Source organism: Rhinatrema bivittatum, chromosome 2 (assembly GCF_901001135.1).
Source record: "Rhinatrema bivittatum chromosome 2, aRhiBiv1.1, whole genome shotgun sequence".
NCBI classification, from domain to species: Eukaryota; Metazoa; Chordata; class Amphibia; order Gymnophiona; family Rhinatrematidae; genus Rhinatrema; species Rhinatrema bivittatum.
The window spans coordinates 41,559,416-41,580,667 of NC_042616.1; the positions used below are offsets into that span (position 1 = coordinate 41,559,416).

Genomic DNA, 21,252 nt, shown 5'->3' on the forward strand with positions numbered 1-21,252 from the left:
CCTCTTTAAATCCCTGACCATTATCCATAAAGCCTTATATTCCCATCACTCCAACTGGCTGGTAGATCCCCTCCAATTTGCCTGCTCGAATCGACCGACAAGGACCACTAACAAAGGGTCCCTCCATGTGCCATCCCTAAAGAAAGCACACCTCACAGCTACAAGGGATCGGGCGCTCTCCATTGCTGGACCTATGCACTGGAACTCACTCCCAACCCACCTCAGACTTGAACCTTGCATCACCAAATTCAGAGCCCAGCTCAAAACCTGGCTATTCAAACAAGCCTTTCCCCAACACCCTTGATGAATATTGAACTGTGATGGATCGTGACCTGAATTTGACTATGACCTTGTTCTTATGACATTATAGTTCACTTGTTAATTGTTCCTATGCTTCTCTGCTCTCCTATTGGTTTTTTGTACCCCCTACCCTTCCCCTGTTACTTGTAATTTCCGTTGCTTTTGTTCTATGTAAACCGAGGTGATGTTTTGACTAACATCGGTATAGAAGACTCTTTAAATAAATAAAATAATAAATAAATATTCAACAATGAAATCACAAAAAAACTCCAATAGCATGAATCACATGCAACAGCCAGTATATAGAAAATCTTGCTATAGTGATAAATAAAGGCTTATTTAAAGAGCTTAAGGCTTGCCAAACCGGATCTGCATTGTTTAGCACTGGGACTTTGTAATCATCAGTCACTCTGTGCCTATGTTTTGAATGCTAATGATTATAGCTATTCATACAGATGCTTGTGAGAACGAGCTATCTCCACACTTACCTGAGAAAAGTCCACTGTATGTAGGGCAGACCCAGTTTGGAAAGCCTTAAGCTCTATATGATGGTCACTCTTTAAATAAGCCCTTATTTATCACTGTCTGTGATATGACATCACAGGCAGAAGTAGTGGTGTAGATGGACAAAGTAGAAATATAATTGCATCCCTTGTCCATCCATCCATCAGGTCCTAGCCACCTTTCCTGAGCAGGTACAGCTTACTCCTTTGCTTCTTTCCCAGACCTTCGCTGTTGGGGGGAATAAACCCAACCAGTGACAAGGAGATGCTTACTTCCTCAACCCTGTGCTAAGGCTGATTCTCACTTTCCCCCTGTGTCACATGGGCACAGGAGTTTTGTTAAAACACAAACCTCTCCCATGGGGAATGGTACACTACACTAACACATCTTACTAACCTGACCTCACTCACAGGGGCAGGATCTATTGAGACCCCTGCATGTTAAGGGGCAAACGTGGCTAGTGAGGCACAGAATTTGGCATCTGCTTACATAAGGGATGGGGGGTGCCATGTACCCTGTTTCCCCGAAAATAAGACATCCCCTGAAAATAAGACCTAGTAGAGGTTTTGCTGAATTGCTAAATATAAGACCTCCCCCGAAAGTAAGACCTAGCAAAGTTTTTATTTGGGAGCATGCCCGTCACACAGAACACCAGAGCATGCAGCTGTGATTTATTTACCCTGCAGGATTCACAGTTAGTTGTCATCACAAACCAGCATAACCAGACAACTATTCAGAATATAATAAATGTTCATTTTTTTGTTCAACAATATATGTGAATTCTTCTTCATGGAAAAATAAGACATCCCCTGAAAATAAGGCCTAGTGCATCTTTGGTAGCAAAAATTAATATAAGACACTGTCTTATTTTCGGGGAAACAGGGTATCAACCAGCTGGTGACGTTACCTCCCTCCCTGGAGCCAGGCAGTGCACCAACAACAGGAGCTGGGGCAAAAGCGAGGGAAGACAGCACTCTGTGCCGAACCTGCAGATGCTACCGTGTGAGATTTCTAGACACCTCTGAGAGGAACGGGAAGAATGAATGTGGAGAAACAGTAGAATAAATGAGAAATCGGACCAGCAGCACAAAGAGGGAACACAAAGTGTTAGGCTCAGCGTAAAGCTCCGCCCTCTCTGTTTGATGTCATCAGTCTGTGCCCTCAGTGTAAAACTCTCCCTGCTCCTTTACCTCTCTCCTCCCTCGTGCGATTTCATTATTCTGTTCCCTGCAGAAAGAGGAGTTTACCGTGCTGGAGACAGAGAGGCACAAAGCGTCTTTTCTTCCTTCAGCCTTCGATTTGCAGATTAAGTGCTGGAAACCAGAATCAGTCATCCCCAAATCTCAGCTTCTGCCCTTCTCGCCCCTCTCCTGCCCCTGTAACGGCCCCCGAATTGCACAGCAAGAGGCAAACACTCAGCCCTTCCCCAGCCTGAGAAAGATCCTCCAGTTCATGTGTAATCCTGAAACCAGCGGAAGAAAATGCCAGCGGGAGCTTCTGCTCAGGTAGGAGATTGTGCCCTCCCCCAGCTTCCGTTGCTCTCTACAAACCCTACTGCAGGGTGAGCCCTGATTTTAATAGAAGCTCGAGCAGACTTGGGGTGCAAAAAAAGGCACTTTGGCACCCTACCTTCAGGCTGATGCAGTAAAACGCACGCTCAAAATGGGCGCTTATATTGAGCGCTCATTGTCCTAATGCACGTGCAGCCACATACCCTGGGCACCGATTCAGCATTTAAATGAGCAGCATAAAAAAGGGTGCACTAAGGGGGAATTGTGCGCCTATAGCACTCAAAGTAGTTCATTGCGTCAGGCGCCCATAATTGCAACTGGTGCTCAAAACGAGCATCTGTTTTTATCCCGCTTCCTTTTCGTATTTGCTGAGGTTGCTGAAGTGTGTTTATATCCGGTGCACCTTGGGTGTCTAAATTGTGTGGACATAAGAAAAGTGGGTTTCTTTTTGATCAAGTCAATATACATTTATTGTCCTCCCGCACGAGCAGTAAATTAAAACCTCACAAAAGGAGGAGGAGGACACATTTATCGTAACACAAAGGACCATATTTTTTGTATGTTTCTCATGAGCCCTTGACTGCGAGTTGACTTTACTCCACCCCCTAGAGCTGGAGTTAAATTACCCGCATTAAAAAGTGTGCATTGGGCACCCAGCACCCTCCTGCATTAGCTAATGTCCTCATTTACATGGAATTTATGTGTGATAGGTGCTGTCGGGTTTGCCTTTGTTAGGGCGTGCCTTTTGGACAAGCTAATCTCCTTACTGCATTGGATGCTAGTCTATCGCGTCCAACTGCAAGTAAACCCGTCTGCTAGGCTGGGCACACTTTATTGCATCGGCCTGTCTATTGGGCCGATACAGTAAAAATCGCGGGAGAGCGGGCGAGCACCCAGGACACTCTCCTGTGCGCGCGATACAGTAAATTAATTTATTTAAATTAGGGCCGAGGTAAAAAGAGGTGCTAGGGACAGTAGCGCGTCCCTAGCGCGTCTTTTCGGACAGGAGCAGCGGCTGTCAGCAGGTTTGACAACCGACACTCAATTTTGTCGGCGTCGGTTCTCGAGCCCGCTGACAGCCATGGGTTCGGAAACCGGACGCCGGCAAAATTGAGCGTCCGGTTTTCAACCCGCGGGCCTATTTCAAATTGTTTTTTTTACTTTTTTTCACTTTCGGGACCTCCGACTTAATATTGCCATGATATTAAGTCAGCGGGTGCACGGAGAAATTAACGCCTACCTTTGGGTAGGCACTAATTTCTTAAAGTAAAATGTGCGGCTTGGCTGCACATTTTACTTACTGAATTGCGCGGGAATACCCAATAGGGCCATCAACATGCATTTGCATTTTGCGGGCACTATTAGGTTCGGTGGGGTTGGACACGCGTTTTTGACGCACTATTACCCCTTACTGAATAAGGCCTGTATATGAGGAGAGAGATCAGGAGTCTCACAAAGTGAGATTTTTATTTTTCAGGTTCTAGATTTAACTTGTTCCCAGTTGGCTATAATCCTGTTCTAGGGCTGTGTGTTATGTGACTATGAATTATATACACCCAGAAAACTCTCTTCCTGCCCTGTGAGGTCTCCTGATGGAGGGGATGCAGAAGATGCTGAGTGTGGAAGGGTTTGTGTTTCAGGATCCTGTAACCTTTGAGGACATCGCCATCTATTTCTCCCAGGAGGAGTGGGAGGATTTAGAAGAACGGCAGAAGGAGCTTTACAAGGATGTGATGAAGGAGAATTATCAGACCCTGATCTCACTGGGTAAGGGAGAATTTTACATTTTTATTAGCAGCTTTTGGCCATCATAAAAAGATAATTTGAATGTGAAGATTTCCTGGTGTGATCTGGTGTAAAAAAAAAAAAAATCAGGCAGTGCTGCAGTGATAATTTTGTTTCCTGCCAGCTGGAATCATGAAGGTGAGAAGTGGAAGAAGAGATCACTGCTAGATGTTGAGAGAGTGACAGGGGATAGATGGTGGGCAGGATCTGTGTGTGTGTAAGTGAAGGGGGAATCAGTACCAGGCCGAGTTTGCGTTTTGTGTGTATGAGAGAGAGGGATCACTGTTTTTTGGGTATGTTTTAAAGAAAAGTTGTAAAATGTCTGTGGATAAGTACTGATTTATCCAGCTATCTGGCAGAAGGTAACAGCTCAACCTGCACCAAATGCACATTTTACTCTTAAGTGCTTTTTTTTTTTTCCTAAACTCTCTATGCATTTATATTTAATTAGCTTATTGCATTGGGAGTTAAAAAAAAATTAATCTGGGCTAATCTGGTTAAAAACATGCACTGACCACTAGCACAGTTTCTTAACACCCACATTACTACATTGGCCTGTGAGAGTTGAGAGTGAGTGGTGAGGAGAATGTGGCGTGAACGGGCTGTGGGAAGTAGACTAGAGGGGATGAGCTGGGGAGAAGAATGACTGAGGGGACTTTAAGTGTCATTAACCTCTCTGACCATGTCTTAGGTCAGAGGTAGGCAGTTCTGGTCCTGGAGTGCCACAGACAGGTCTGCTGTTCAGGACATCCACAACGAATATGCATGAGGAGCCTTCCAAATTTTGCCAATTTCAAGCTTGCCTACTTTGGCCAAGATTCTCGAAAAGAGAGTATATTATTGCAGCTTGATAATTATGTAGAATCTGAGGATATATTAGACAAATGCCAGTTTGGCTTTTGAAGGGAATATAATACCAGTTTGTTATCGTTAGCCCTGATAGTTGAATTGCACAGGTGCCTTGAGTGAGGGGAGGGCAGATAACTGGAACCTGGGGCGATTCTGAAGATATAAAATAATTTCAAAAGCATCTTAAGGCATATCTGTTTACTCAGGCGCTTTCCTTTAATATGTGTTTTTATTTTTATTAGTTTTAATGTACTTGATGTATTTTAATGATATTTTGTGTTAGTTATATTCAATTGCTGTATTTATCTTGTATTTTTAAAGATGCTTTATATTGTCATCCCTTTAGCACACTTGTTATAAACAGAATAGAAAAACTTTTAAATACATATAATAAATATATTAGTGCAGTTGGATTTGGCCGCAGCTTTTGATTCAGTTGGACATGATTTATTGCTCCTTTGACTGAGAAGAGTCGGTATAAGAGGGGGTTGCATTAAAATGGTTTGAGCCTTTTCTTAAAGGGGTGAAGGCAAGGAGCCCAGCTGGGTGCTGCTTTCTCCTCCCGTCACAGTTTACGTTCAGGAGTGCCTCAGGGCTCAGCCCTCTGGACTTTATTTAACACATACATGTTCAGCTGTTGGCCTTTTTTTAAAGGGTCAAAGCTTCCCTTTGGCTCCTTTTGATCAGTGTTTGCGTGACATAAGAGTTTGGTTGGGAAAGAGGGTTTTTTCCTTCTGAAAAATACAAAACTAAGCTACTCTGGATTGGAGAAAAGCCCCCATTTGAGGGTGTACAGATAAGTTATGAAGGTCTTCCCGTCTCCATTTTGACAGACGTTCATAGCCCTAGGTGTTTTATTAAGATTCAAATGGTTCCCCATGTGAAGAATATTGCCGAGACAGCATTTTATAAGTTTTTAAGATGGTTAAAACCATTAAAGACACTACTGCCCTGGGGTCTGTATAAAGCGCTGGCACTGAGCCAGATAGATTACTGTAATAGATTATTTATTGGCTTACCAGATAAGTTTTGTTTTTTTTCATGTTTGGCAGTTAGTGGAACATGCAGCAGCCAGGGTCATTACCGGTGGTGGAAGGGAAGGTAGGATCACATTACTCTGGTTCCTGCGGACCTTCACTGGCCACCAGTCGGGTTCCGGCCACATTTCAAACTAATGGCGTCCCTTCCTAAGCTGCTTCATTCAGAGGATCGGAGTCTGTTGGCAACTGGATTGCAGCCCTATGTGCCAGTGCGTTCATTAAGACCTGAAGGGTCTGATATGATCGTACGACATTCCAACAGGGGACTATCGAGCACACGTGAAAGAGCATTCTTGTAGTATGCTGCTCCTGCTACGTGAGATGCTCTTCCTGCATACTTGAGAAGAGAAAGTGATGTAGAGATTTTTAGAAAGTGTTTTGAAAACTTTGTTTCAAGCTGTTTTTAAGCGATTATTAGAATGTTTTGTTTTAATTATGCGTACGTATGTTTTATATTTTATGAGTGGCGACCTGCCCTGGACAATTGGATTGGAGGGGCGGGATATACATTTTCTAAATAAATAAATAAATGAGGTACATTTGCATACAGTGGAGGCAGTGCATACAAATATACCTCATGCATATTCATTGTGGATACTACGAAAACCAGATTTGGTTGTGACGCTCCAGGACCGACGCTGCCTACCTGTGTCTTAGGTAAATGGCCAGAAAGCAGAATTGGGTTAAGGGTTTACTTCTGCTTCCTGGATGTGTGCGGTGTTTGAGTATTTCATGTACTATTATTTCTTTGATTTGTGGACCGCCTAGTGGATGCACACGCTTTTCTGGGCATTCCTGGAGTTCCTGCACTGTTATTGCGGCGGTTGACATTCTTTCCCAGCAGGTTTAATTCAACTCGGGTGTAATTTTGACCTGGTCTGAGATCTTCAGGTTATAATCTTTTTATAAACGTTTACTGGAAATGCTCAGTCCAGATTTTACAGATTTGTAGAGAGATTTATCAAGTCGTGTTATTTTAGCGCAGGAGATGCAAATTATCGTGGGGGGGAGGCCATCCTGCGCTAGTTTGCCCCTCCCTGACAAAAATCTTGCGGCATCTGCGTGGTGCAAATTTTTTTTTTTTTTTTTGCCGGAGGATCGTGCGATTAAAAAAAAATCGTGCAGCGGAACTGGCCCAAAGCACGCGCTGCTGACCCTCCTCAGCCAGGGCCGCCATCACTACTAGGGTCTGAGGCCCAAAATTCCTCCCCCGCCAGATTTGCTCCAATGGCTCGGGGGGGGAGGGGGGGGTCTCTGGTACCGCGCGGTCAGGACTAGCCAGAGAACAGACTGCAGCCTGGAAAAAAATCTTTATAAGCTTCTTTATTGGAGAACGATAATGAACAAAACAAAGCAGCTGGGCTACGCAGCTCAAGGAACCCATTGTGGAAATGCAGCTTACTGTTCCGTTTATGTTCGCTTTCTTAAGGCTTCCGTCTTTCTCCTGGGGGCCTTCCTCTTCCCTCTGGGCCCTAGTCTCTTATCCCAGTCCGCAGGGATCCACCCGAGCCCAGAATCCCTTTGCTAGGTTGGGACTTAAAGAGGTCCGGTACAGATGACTGTGGCCGCTCCTTGAATGCGTTCTGAGGGAGTCTCTTATGCGCTCCCTCGCAGGGTCCATGGCAACTCCCTGCCGCTTGTAGAGGTGGCGATAACCCCACAATAAAGAAAACCCAAAATGATATAAAAATGTGTAACAACATCCCGCTCCCTTCCCTATCCTCTACCCTAGGCATCAAGTCATCTCTGCCTCCCCAGTCCAAATACAATCCTATCTCTGGGATCTAGGGGTTGCCCTGGGCCCAGTCAATGCCATTTTTCAAAATGGTATCAACCTGACCTTGTCCCGTGAAGTTAGCATGGGGCACATTTAAAACTAATTGGAGAAAGTTCTTTTTCACTCAACGCACAATTAAACTCTGGAATTTGTTGCCAGAGGATGTGGTTAGTGCAGTTAGTATAGCTGTGTTCAAAAAAGGATTGGATATGTTCTTGGAGAAGAAGTCCATTACCTGCTATTAATTAAGTTGACTTAGAAAATAGCCACTGCTATTACTGGCATCAGTAGCATGGGATCTTCTTGGTGTTTGGGTACTTACCAGGTTCTTATGGCCTGGATTGGCCACTGTTGGAAACAGGATGCTGGGCTTGATGGACCCTTGGACTGACCCAGTACGGCATGTTCTTAACCTCTACATCCCAAAGATATGATTGTATATTTGTATGCAATCTGACTAGTCTTAGTAAAAAAAAAACAAGCAAACAAAAAAAAGGACTTTAGGTGAATTTTGGATTGGACTTGTGGCTCCCTGAAGTGTTAGGGACCTTGGTGGACCATCCCTCAGGTGGAGCTGGGCTACCAGGGGGGGGGATTTCTAACCCCCTTGCCTGTCTGTAGCCCATTGTTTCCGGAGGCCATGATAGCCAGCGGCCTGGCTCCCTCGTGACCTTCGAGACCGCCTCCTGCTTGCCGTCGTCCTGGGACAGCGAAATATTCCCGTTTTTGTTCTTTGGTGATAAATTAAAAAAAAAAAATTTTTTCAAAAAGAAAAAAAAAAGGAAGCAAAGTTTAAACCAAGAGTTTGTTTTGAGGCGGCAGACAGCAGGGCGCTCACGGAAGCGCGGGGGCTGTCGGTGCCGGATGCAGGCAATGAGGGGGTAAAGCCCGTTGTTGTTTTATTCTGCCGGGGGGGATCCTGGAGGCTGGGGTGTTTTAACCATGTGCCGTTCTCAGCGGTGTGGCCGCGCGGCTTTGTTTCCAGCCACTTGTGTAGAATGAATTTCTGACCACATGTGCGGCCTGCTTTTTTGTTTGGCGGCGTGCGCTGGCGGCACTTCTCCCAAAGCAAGTTTTTTTTTTTGCGACCGTGTGGGGAACAGCGCCGATACCGTGCAGGGCATGCGGCCTTTGGTGGGGTCCAGCTCGGCTCCCGATCCCTTTGCACTGGCTGTGCTTCAGGGGAGGAGGGAACTTCCTCGGTCACGTCGGGGGGAAGGGAGGGCCTCTAGATCATTGGGGGCCGCGGCTGTATCAGTTTCGGCAGCCGGACCGGCAGAGGATTGCGGGCAGCCGTCATCGTCCGTGTTTCTATATTTCAGATGGTGAGGATCGCACATGGGGTTGGTTTTCAAAATTTGTCGCGTGCAGGAAAAAATACAAAGCTTGATCTTTAATCGTGTAAATGGCCGTACTACAAAAGCCCGGGGCTCAGATTGTGTAAAAGTGCCGCTCGTGGTTTTATGCGGACAGCAGAGAGGAGTCGAGCAGGGGGACGGAGTTGAAACCTGCATGCACGCTTTCTGATTTTGAAAAGTACTTGCCCCACGCAAGTTAAGCGCCATAAATTGCGCCCTCCGAAGAGCAGGTGTAAGTTTGCATGAGTTAAACCTGTGCAGGGGCTCAGCCGCTTATGTGTGAACGTTCAAAGCAAACGTGTGCATGTGTTTACGCAGACATCACTGCTCTGTGGGGCGTTATGAAATGTCCCTCCCGGAGATGAGAATGATAATAGATTACACTTTTCATAGTGGGAACCAGATTATAAAGATGCAGACAGAGGGTTTACGTGATCTTTCCAAGATGCAGGGCTTCTGAACTGAGCTTCTCTAACCGAGGGTTTGAATATTTTTGTTTACTGAAGGTGGAAAATGATTGGGTATTGAAAACTATATTTTTTGAATTTGGGTGAATGAAATGAAGTCAGATTAAGGGAAACCTAATGCTCTGTGTTCTTCCCCCAGGATCAGGCTCTCCGACCGTCACACCTGATATTATCTCCCGCATTGCACGAGGAGAAGAGCCGTACATCGGGGACGAGCCGGGATCAGAGGAAGGAGGAACTGGGAGAAGCAGCAGCTCAGGTGAGTACAGGAATAAGAGGGACCGGGGTAAAACTGCTGAGAGGAAGAGTGGAAGGAGCAGCTGGGAACTGCAGAGACCCCTGCACAAGCTCCTCTGGAGATCTCTGTAATCACTCACAGGGTTTCTGTCACAGACGTCAATCACACAGGATGTCTTTTTCCAAACTCAGATGCCCTAGAGAGCAATGCTTTTCAATCCAGGGGGCACACCTAGCCAGTCATGTTTTCAGGATTGCCACAATGAATATACATGAAATAGATTTGCATGCACTGATTTCACTATATGCAGATCTATCTCATGCATATTCATTGTGGATATCCTGAAAATCCGACTGGTTAAGTGTGCCCCGAGGACCTGGTGGAAAACCCCTGTCCTAAGACCATCTGAGGGCCATTATGAGATTTTATAACAGCTCATGCAGGGTTAAGACCTGCAGATACTTTCAATCCCCAGACACTAAGGTGAATTTTCAGAGAGGATTTCTGCACCTCATGCTGCTTCGAAATCTTTCAGGTGTCCCCGGTATGCGTGCTGATGCATGTGCTCGAAGTTATGCCCGCGCCCGAGCTAATGCTTGTAGATTTATGCGCATACTTTTGACAATCAAAAGTGTGCACATAAATCTTTTCTCCACTTCTAGGAATGCCTGCACGAATACAGGTAAAAGTATGTGAAAACCAGGTTTCACGTGTACCTTTACCACAGAATCCACAGGCTAACTTTCAAAGCATGGTTTATGCGCTTAGAGTGCTTTGAAAGTCCATGTCACCAAGATCAGGTAGAAAGTAATGGAAGGCCTAGATCACAGAGACTGACTAGTCCAGGATTTTAGGACTCTGATCTGTTCAGTGCAGAGCTCCATATATTATTGTAATATGGGCAGCCAGGACTTACATGCCTTCCGCCTCGCCCTGTTACAGTAGCAACACTCCCATCCCCAATCTCCTCCCCCCACCCCCCTCATTCCCTCAGAAAATACACAAACACAGTATTGGAATCCAAGAGGCCGCAGCTTTATTGTACAAAATAGCTGCCCGAGCCCTCAGTACCCGATCTGGGAACTCAGCCGACCATCCGCCACCTCCCAGCAAGATGATCCCTGCTAGCCAACCGGCCATCAAGTTCCTCCGTTCGTTGAACTCAATATCCCCGGCCCCCACCACCTCCCAGCAAGGAGTCCAAGCCAGGATGACCCCCCGCCACCTCCCAGCAAGGAGTCCCGTCTCTGACAACTCTGCACCCAGCTGTCTTCACAAATTACAACTTGACAAAGTCAACTCGTAGAAATAATAACATTTCACCCTAAAGGCTCGGGCAACCAGCCACAGGCACAGATCACCAGATCTGTGACCCCCAAAGGTGGCGGCCAGGATTCCTACGGAAAAAGTCTCTCCAAGGCCTCCTGAAATGAATTGAGGAATAAATCAAGGCCAATGAATGACAAGTGCACACCGTCCTCCCTGAACAAACCCCCCACCGAGTCCCATGCCCACTCATGACGGACGTGCCGATACCCCCAACATGCTTAACCAAGAGCCAATCTGCTGATTGGCTTTTGCACGGCTCCTGCGCCAGATTGCTATCCATTTCAGCAGGCCTTGCTATGATATCAGACCAACAAATTATTGCAGCAGGGAGCAGCATGGAAACAAACATTAAATCCTTATGCACCGTGCTGATAAATTTACGCCCTGACATCCTTCCCCGGTCGTTACCCATCCCCCCAAATGAATGATCAAAACATTCGGATGCCCATACCGTCATAAACCCTTCTGCAAACACGGGATCAACTCATTCCACTTCATGCCCCTGTGTCCCAACCATTCAATACAAACGCCCCGTCCAGAAAAGTCCAAATGAGGCCCATACAGGCTTCCGTATGTGTGTCTGGGAGCCCAAACGATAATGTGAATGTCCCACAATCCAAACGCAGCGTCACGAATGATCAGCACCTAGAAAGAAAACATAATTAGGGAGGGCACTGAAATGACAAAGGCCCAGGACGAGCATAGCCTTCGAATGCTTCTGACTTCCAGCGCCCGATCCTTTGGATCATCCCATCTGCTGAAGCCGCAGAATGAGTGTGTTCCAAATTTCCCCACATCTAAACCTAAGGACAGCAGGCAGACTGCAACACCATCTGAAACTGATATTTGGTCAGCGAACGAACATCAGCGTGGACCAGAAACTAGGCCTTCCCAGGGGCACGCAACTGAGCCTATGCCAATGTGTTAGCAACCAGGCAAGGACGTAAACCTGGAACCGCCCTTAATGTAACTGAGAGCCCTTTGCCCGCTTTATCGGTTTTTGACCTTGGAATAAACAAGAGCAAGGAGGCGGGGGATAAGGTCACATGCCGCTCTAGCAACCCGGTGGATTCCGCCCCGGCTACCAATTCGCTAACCCTGAAAGCTCCAAAAAAATGCCAATACAAAAGCCGCCCTAATCAGGCAACATTCATAAGGAGCTGTACAAATGCTAGGCAAAACATCCCATAATCTCAATAAGATGTCGTGCGTAATGGGCAATCGCCCGTTCCCCGCACGAGTGGAATCTCTAGACCACCCCACCAACAGCCGACGAATGACAAAGCGGCCAATTGGGGAAAACCCCATCCATGAACCTTCATGAAAAAGGAAAAACCGCATAACTGCTTGTTTATGGCAGCTTTAGAGCAACCTTCCGCTCTGGCCTTTTCCATGAATTGCAATAGCAAGAAATCCGAAACATGCCCCCAAGTCCACCCCCTAGGAGAAAGGGAAGACACCACCTTCTGAACGCCAGTCACTTAACCGTTCCAAGTGGCCGGGGCTAGTGACGCTCGCAACAGCTTCCAGGCTCCCGGGAACCAATCTTCCAAAGGAAAGGAGGTACTGGATCCGCTTCCGGAGGAAGTGGTGAAGCTCCAGCTGGATCCGCTTCCGGAGGAAGTGGTGAAGACCAAAACTGTGAAGGATTTCAAAGGTGCGTGGGATAAATACTGTGTGTGTGCGAGATCCCAGGCTGCTCAGCTGCGCCACTCGGCAAAACAATCTGCAAAGAAACAAAAGGCACCGCAGGAGACAACCCAACAAATCCTGCAGCACCAGGCCCCCCCTCTCCGGCACACCGGGACCATCGCTATAGTTACTCCACATGGGGAACCCCCCAGGAGCCCCTCGCCACCCACCGGGACTAGAACTGCCCGCCGGGAAAAAACTTGCCTCTGGACCCATGAACCAAGGTAAAAGCGGATCTCCTTGATATCCACTGCTGAGACCCGGAGATCTACCCTGCGCACCAGTCCCCACGCGCTGCTGCCCCAGGGGACAACCACTGGGATCTAGAAGGATCCGCAGCAAATCTGGGATTGAAGAACTGCCTTCCCCGTAACGGATTCCACTCCGGGCCCCCCGGACGGGTCCATATAATTAGTCCTCCCCTCCACAGGCTAGGAACCCGCCCCGGTACACGGCATGCTCGCCCAGTCCGGCCACCAAACACTAGGTCCCGCGGCCTGTTCAAAATTCCCCTCCGGAGCGCAGCCCAGCGAGCGCACCGACCAAGCATTCAGCACCCTGGACAGCTGCCAGAGCAGGATGCTGTGCAGCCGCAGCAGCTCCCACTCGGGCAGGCACCACACCGGGCTCCCCCCTCCCCCAGAGGACTCAGGACCTGCAACTCCCTCCCCCTTTGGCCCTGACTACAGCCAGAGCAGCACGCCCGCGCGATTGGCCTCGCAGACCCCGAGGCTCCCCGCACCAGTGAAATTTCTCCCGCGAGCGGAGGCACCACACGCGGCTCATTTCCTTCCCCCCCCCCCCCCCCATCCGCAACGGCCCGCTCGGCAGCGCGCTCACCGTGGGGAGCTCAGCCCCGACCAGCCCGACGGCCAAAGGACCTCCCTCCGTCACGCCTCCGGCCTCCTCTCCCGCGACTGCCGCCTCTTCCGACTCCATGGAACGCCTGGAACCGCGAACCCACAGGTTGGTAACGCTGACACCCTACCCGACTGGGCCCGATGCAGAGAATGCAAGGAAGCGGCCACAACAGCGAACAGGGCGCGAATGAGCATTGGCGCCGTTGCTGCTGATGCCCCCTCTTCAGGCCCTCACCTGTTTACAAAGTTCCACCCGCCCCAGCCAATGTGCACACTACCTTTTAAATTCAAACAAAAGCAGGGGACGCATGAACAGTCCCCTGCTCACAGCTCCACCCCTCACTTCCCCTCCCCCCCTCACCTATCCTAACGTTCCTAGGGAGCACTGCTCCCTGTCTTTCTTAACTCCCTGTCATAATTCTCTCCCTCCCACCTCCTTTCACTTCCCCTAAACCCAGGGCCAGCTGCCTCCTGAGCCTGGCACCATATTACATTGGCCAAGCCAGGCACAAGGCCTGCTTAGCCTTCCATTCTACTCAGGATGGGAACAGGAAGTATATTAGCAGCCTTTCCTGATTACTGGCCCAGATCTTGTCCCATGGTCAGAAGTTCCTGTGCTGGAACTTGGAGATCAGTGGGGAGTTCTCTCCATTATTACCTAAAAATCCCTCATTCCCTGCGGTTTCTGAATTCTAGTTAGATCAGAGCCGCTTCACTTCTCTGGAGTCTCTTGTTCTGTGCCTCTCCAGCAAACATAATAATGCCCAGCATTTATTTTGTATCTAGAAAACGAAGATCCCAGAAACAATAACTCAGAGGCACATCATTGGAAGCTCAGTGAGAATCCAGAAGGGAACAAGATTTTATCAGAAAAAGACGAAGAGGAAACTTCTTCATGTTCTGACAAGGGAAGAAAGGACAGGAAGCAATGCATTTCAGAACAGAAGCAAAGAAACTCGGCTGAGAATTCTCCTGTGGGTGAGGAAAGTGCCTATAATATCATAGGTCAAGAGCTGAGAAAGTACATAAGAGAACAAAGATGTTTATATGATACATGTGGGATATTCATCAGTGATCCTGTAAGTCAGCTGTCACATCAGAAATCTCACACAGAAGAGATACCCTCTACATCTACATTCCATGGGAAAACCTTCAATCAGAAGGGAACACTACTGGAACAACAGAAAACACACCAAGAGACGCCTTTTACATGTTTTGAGAATGGAAAAGGTTTCACTTGGAAGGAAGAACTGACGGAACACCAGAAAATCAACAAGGGAGAGAGAGCACAAACAGATGAGAGACCATTATCATGTACTGACTGTGGCAAAAGCTTCAATCAGAAGGCAAAACTCACAAGACACCAAAAGATCCACACCAGTATGAGACGGCTTTCATGTGCTGAGTGTGAAAAAACCTTCAAGCAGAAGTCAGGCCTCATAGAACACGAAAAAGTTCACACTGGTGTGAAACCATTTTCATGTACTGAATGTGATAAAAGCTTTTCATGGAAGTATAACTACTTAATGCACCAAAAAGTCCATACCAGTGAGAGACCTTTTGCATGTAATGTGTGCAGTAAAAGCTTCAAACACAAGGCAAATCTGAAAATGCACAAAAAAATCCACACTTCAGAGAGACTACCCTCAGAGGATAAACAATTTTCATGTACAGAGTGTGATAAAAGTTTTAAGCTGAAAAGACACCTCACAACACACCAGAAAACTCACACTGGTGTTAGACCATATTCATGTTCTGAATGTAATAAAAGTTTCACTCGGAAGATGCTACTGATAGATCACCTAAAAATTCATACTGGGGAGAAACCATTTTCATGTTCTACGTGTTTTAAAAGCTTCTCTGTCAAAAAAAACCTAAATAGACATAAAAAAATCCACACTGGAGAGAAGATGTTTTCATGTACCGAGTGCAATAAAAGTTTTAATCTGAAGGGAAACCTCACGGTGCATCAAAGAATACACACCGGTGAGAGACCATTTTCATGTACGGTGTGTGATAGAAGTTTCAATTTAAAGGCAAGCCTCAGATCTCACCAGAAAATTCACACTGGTGAGAGACCATTTTTATGTACCGTGTGTGATAAAAGCTTCAATCAAAAGTCAATCCTCCGGGTACACCAGAAAATCCATACTGGTGAAAGACCATTTTTATGTACTATGTGTGATAAAAGGTTTAAGCGGAAGGCAGCCCTCACTGAACATCTAAAAATCCACACTGGTATGAAACCATTTTCATGTTCTGAGTGTAAGAAGAGCTTCAGTCGGAAGACACTCCTAACAGATCACCAAATAATCCACACTGAGGAGAGACCATTTTCATGTATTGTGTGTGATAAACATTTCAGATGGAAGAATAACTTAACAATTCACCAAAAAATCCATACTGGTGAGAGATCATTTCCTTGTACTGTATGCGATAAAGTTTTCTATCTAAAGGCAAACCTTATATCGCACCAGAAAATTCACACTGGTGAGAGACCATTTTCTTGTACTGTGTGTGATAAACGCTTCAATCAAAAGGCAAGCCTTGGTTTGCATAAAAAAATTCACACTGGTGAGAGACCATTTTCATGTGCTTTGTGTGATAAAAGCTTCAAGCAGAAGGCACATCTCACAGGACACCAAAAAATCCACACTGGTGTGCTCTAGACATGCTACTTGTACATAATGCACCCTATGAACTCCAGAAGGAAGTTCTCTTTGGCATAAATGAAATTATTAGGAGACTGAGATTATACTCGATATACCCTGGCTTACAAGTGAAGTTTATTCCTTTCAAAGTATGCACAAAATTAATCTATCTGGAGACTTTACCCCTTATATATCATTTTAATGTGTTGTTTGTAATAAATGTATTTATTTATTTATTTTACTTAATGCTTTTCTATACTGACATTCATGATGCATATCATATTATGTCGGTTTACAAGGAGCAAGGGGTAAACATTAACGTAACACTGAACAAGAGGCAAAGTTACAATAAACAGGGTGGAGTGAACTTGAGCGCTGAGGTAGCAAGCGGCTATGGAAAAAAAGGAGAAGAACTTAACAAGTGGTAAATAGGGGATGCCTGGATCTATATGCATCAGTTGGAAGATACTCCTGACAATGCCAAATTTTTCACACTGATGAAAAAGAAGAAACATTGAAAACATTTCCTTAACTGAACACCAATCTAAAAGAATGTTAGCAGGAAAGTGTAAATAAATATTTAAGAGTTGATGAAAGTGCAACAATCCAACAAAAATCATTGAGAGAAAATAGAGTAGTACAGGAGGCTCAAACTAATATTGAGAAGTGCTTTAACATCACAGAATAAGTTAAAAGCTGTCAATCAGCTTGCAACGCCTGCACTTCCTTGAAAATGTAGACTGGCCCCAGATAGATCTCAACCGATTGGATGTAAGAACTAGAAAATGTGCCAGTGCCCACCAACCAATCTATAAGAACCAGTGTATACTGAGACACTACATCCCAAAAGCTGAAGGAGGAATAGCTCCTATAGAAATAGATTATACATGCAGTGCAGCTATCATAAACTCCAAGTATACGTAACAGCATCAACATACTCAAATACCCGCAATGCACTGAAGTACACACACTAATTTCCATAATGAAACTTGGATAAGAATTCTGGATTATAGAAAGAATGAGTGAGCATCCACTGTTTGTGAAACAGGAGGAAAAAAAAACTGTTGAATGGCTGGACCAGCAAAGAGGGAATAACATGCACCAATACAACAGGAAGTTCAACCACCACACACAGATCAAAACCTAACACATGAATGGTTAAAGATCACCGAACTCAGACCTAAAGATACAAGATTGATAATTCCAGCACAGGACAATAGGCTGTGGACCATACGGTTTACAGCCAACGTAGAAAAAAAAAGTGGAAGAACAGACAAATGCAGATTCTGTAGAACTGAACCACGAATGGTTACGTATCTTGATTTTGGATGCGGAGTACTGATGCCAGGAGTTCTATATACATACAGGCAATGTATGGTGACTTGGCTCACCCCCTGGAAACTGATAAACACTATCATATCACTGTACCAGAAAAACACTAGAATCATAAAGACATTTTGGATTTTCCTGCACCAACGCGGGGGGAAAAGCTTGCTGCTAGAAAACTGGACATTTTTGTAAAGGAGAAAAACACAAGAATGGCATTGCTAATAGAAAGTTCAGTGCCAAGCAGTTAATTCTGTTTAGCGGATGGAGAGAGGGAGATTATCATCAAGCAATGAAGGTACCAAGCTATGCCAACGGAGACCAAGGAAATGTAGCAGAATCCCAGCTGTTTTTGAGTGCCCCCAGCCTGATTACAGAGAACTTCCAAGCAGACCTTGCTGTGTTGTTTGTGTATATTATGCCCTATGAACGCCAGAAAGAAGCTTCCTATAGTTGATTTCAGCATCCAAAGCACTGTTACAACATGTTACTTCCATCACCTCACCCAAAATCTGCCCCTTTCTTAGTGCACACACTTACCACACCGCCTGTTTAGACTGGCGCAACCTGCTCCTTCCAGACCTGGCACTGAGCCCATCTCTCTCCACTGCCATCTATTCGGAATTCAGCCGCACTGCTCGCTTTCCCCAATGCTGCTGCACCCAGATAATCCCCGTTCCTCAAGTCGCCGCAGTGGCTGGCACGTACGGTTCGAGCTCCTCGTTTCCATATCGTCCCCAGACCCGTGCAGATGAATGGGCTTTTCTCCCCTGCCAAGCAGACGGTGACAGAAGAAAAGTTTTCTTGTACTTTGGTTACTGTGCTGCCGCCCGCAGTCTCCCAGTATTCCCAGTCTCCAGCGGGTGATAGGAGCGTCCGACGTGCGGTCGGACCTTGGTGGATGGAAAAAAAAAAAAATTGCCCCCAGGGATTGTTAAGTCCTTCGTGGGCCCATCATCTCCTTGATAGAGTAAGGACGAGGGTCAGTGGCCCTTTTTTTTTTTTTTGGCTTGTGCTCTGACATTGAGGGGGAGGGTCTGATAGCCACTGGTGCTGGCTCCCTCTTTCCTGATCCTCTTCTCCTTCCTTGCTGAAGGAGACCCCTCTGACCTTGCAGGAAGTGAATTTATTTTGTGTTTCAGGGGGGTTTTGGCTTCCGGGGATTGGCCCCTTTTAAGATTTACAACAAAAAAAAAAAAAAAAGTGTAGCGTGGCAGGGAACCGCCTGGACACCATCCGAAGAAGGACCTTCAGTGGTGCTTCTGCCCGCCCTGCAGGCGTTTTGTTAAGCGCCGTAGCTTCTTTGCTGCAGAGGGAAAGAGGAGAAGCTCGGGGGAAAGCTCGTGTTAGCTCCCGCACGGCGCCGGGAACATGGCAGCCCCCACCGAGCACAGGGGAACGCTGCTGGTGATTACTGCTCTCCGGTCTATGGGGCGGCGGGGGGAGAGCTCTCAATACGGCAGAGAAGAAAAAGGCTGCTGGTAAAAAGCAGCAGTGCCGGAGCTGTGCTTCAGGCCCTGTGAGAGAGACCGATGCAGAGTGGGAATGTGGCCATTTTAGGTTCTGCTCCCGCTGTTCGGGGAAACTTGGAGGAAGGGAGTGCTAATCCCTCCTCCCCCACACACACATTTTAACTCCTTTGCTGTGTGGGAGGTTCTGGGAGGACCTCACTGCACCCCCCCCCCCCCCCCGAGTTTGTGCTGTAATGCACAAGTTGGGTTTTTTTTTAATTTGGAAGGGTCCTGCTTCAGGCGGGGGCTCCGTCATCGGGAGTTCTGGCGGGGGGTCCGGTGGAAGTGTTCTGGCCCAAGAAGAAATGGATGCGGCCCAATCCTGACTCGGGAATGGAGTCAGGTGGCTCAGGACATTGGTGAGGACCTTCCGGGAGATCATCTAGGGGGAGATGATTCGGAGGGCGATCCTTTGGAAGAGGTGAGATGCCTGTGGGCTGAGGTCGATGATCTGAAGGGGGTCTGCCTCAGTAAGAGAGAAGAGTTGCCTGCTATTTATTTATTTATTTAGCGAATTATTTACAGTCCGCGCCCTCCAACGTTTGGGGCTAGGTACCAACATAACATGCCTATAAAATCAATTACCATAACAAGACTAACACAATAAGGAGGCGATGTTTCGGGGCAGAGGCTGTGCTAGGGGAAGGAGGTTGGCTGTCGGTTGCAGATAAGGGTAAAGGCGGTTGAAAATAAGTATTGTTTTTAGAGTTGTCCTGAAATTCCTTTGTGTCAGGCTCGATATGCAGATGTTGTGGAAGGGAATTCCGGAGAGTTGGGCCGGTGAGGGAGAGAGCTGTTTCTCGCGTGCCTGCTGGCCTCGTGACTTGAAGGGAAGGGAATATCCAGTGGCGATTGGGAGGCTGAACCGGGAGGGTTCTTGCAGGGACGTAGAGTTTTAAGAATGCTGCTGGTCTGTGGCAACGTGACGCGATGGAGTGGACTGTGACTTTGCAGGTCTTTGCGGAGTTTGGAATAAAGTGGAGCAGGAACGGGAGGGAACCCGTCTTGGAGGGACCTGGGGAGCGTAAAGCCTTTCCTTGTCATCGTACAGGAAAGGCCTTAGTTTCTAAAGGATGGGATGCACCCGAAGCGGGTTTAAAGGTTGGCAGGGCCGTGGCAAAGTTCTGGAAGAGACTCTGGATTTATTAAAGCTGCTGAAGGTGTGGATGCCTTGGTATTGGATGTTATTAAGAAGACCACTATCCTGAGAATCCTTAAGGGTTAGGCGGCCCTTAAGGATTCTCAGGATCGTAAGCTAGACGTTCATCTGCAGGAGATTTTTGAAGTCTCAGCCTTAGTGGTCAGAGCAGTACTCTAGTAGTTTGAGCGGGTTTCCACTGGGGCAACAGATTCCAGTGGCGGACTCCGAAGAGGCTTTTTCAGAGCACCTGGAAGCTGGTTTGGCCTTTGTAGAGGATGCTTTGCATGATTTACTTTATACGCCAGCCAGAACTATGATGCCAGTGGTGTCGATTAGGAGACTACTCTGGCTGCACAACTGAGCTGCAGACCTATGGTCCAAATCGCAGCACGGCGATCTCCCCTTTTGGGGAAAGCTACTTTTTGAAGGAGATCTGGAAAAGCTGGCCAAGAATGTAGGAGAGGCCTAAGTCTCATAAGTTGCTGGAAGATAAACCTAAGGGGGTCTGGAAGACCTTCCCCAGTAGACAGAAGGTTAAGGAGGCCAGGTGCTGACATCTGGGAAAAGGTTCCTCTTCGTAGTGCTCGTAGACGGGCAAATCTCAGTTCCTTTGGGGGAACCATAGAAATTCTTGGGAGAGTTGAGGTTCCAGTGCAGGAGGACTAATGAAGTTCAGTTGGTCCACTCTCCATGTCTGAGCATAGGAGGGTGCTTGGTCCATTTTTATGACAAAAGATAAATGAGTTCTTTCCATGGTAAGAGACAGTTACACCTTAGAATTTGCTTGCCCGGGAGTTGAGGCCTTCATGGTCTCTCTGTGTACCTCTAGGATAAAAAGATGCAGTGAAGTCCATCCTAGTACAGCTTCTCCTTTTGGGTGTGGTGGTTCCAGTGCCAGAGAAGGAAAGAGCTC

General features: G+C 46.9%; 1 protein-coding gene across 1 annotated transcript; it reads left to right on the top strand.

Moving 5' to 3' along the window:
• Positions 1–1,883: 1,883 nt before the first annotated feature.
• On the top strand, positions 1,884–18,657 carry LOC115085913 (oocyte zinc finger protein XlCOF6-like). The gene is made up of 4 exons (XM_029592451.1): positions 1,884–2,309; positions 3,956–4,082; positions 9,731–9,850; positions 14,497–18,657. The coding sequence occupies exons 1-4, from the start codon at positions 2,286–2,288 to the stop codon at positions 16,377–16,379; spliced, it is 2,154 nt and encodes a 717-aa protein (XP_029448311.1). The 5' UTR covers positions 1,884–2,285; the 3' UTR covers positions 16,380–18,657.
• Positions 18,658–21,252: the final 2,595 nt, after the last annotated feature.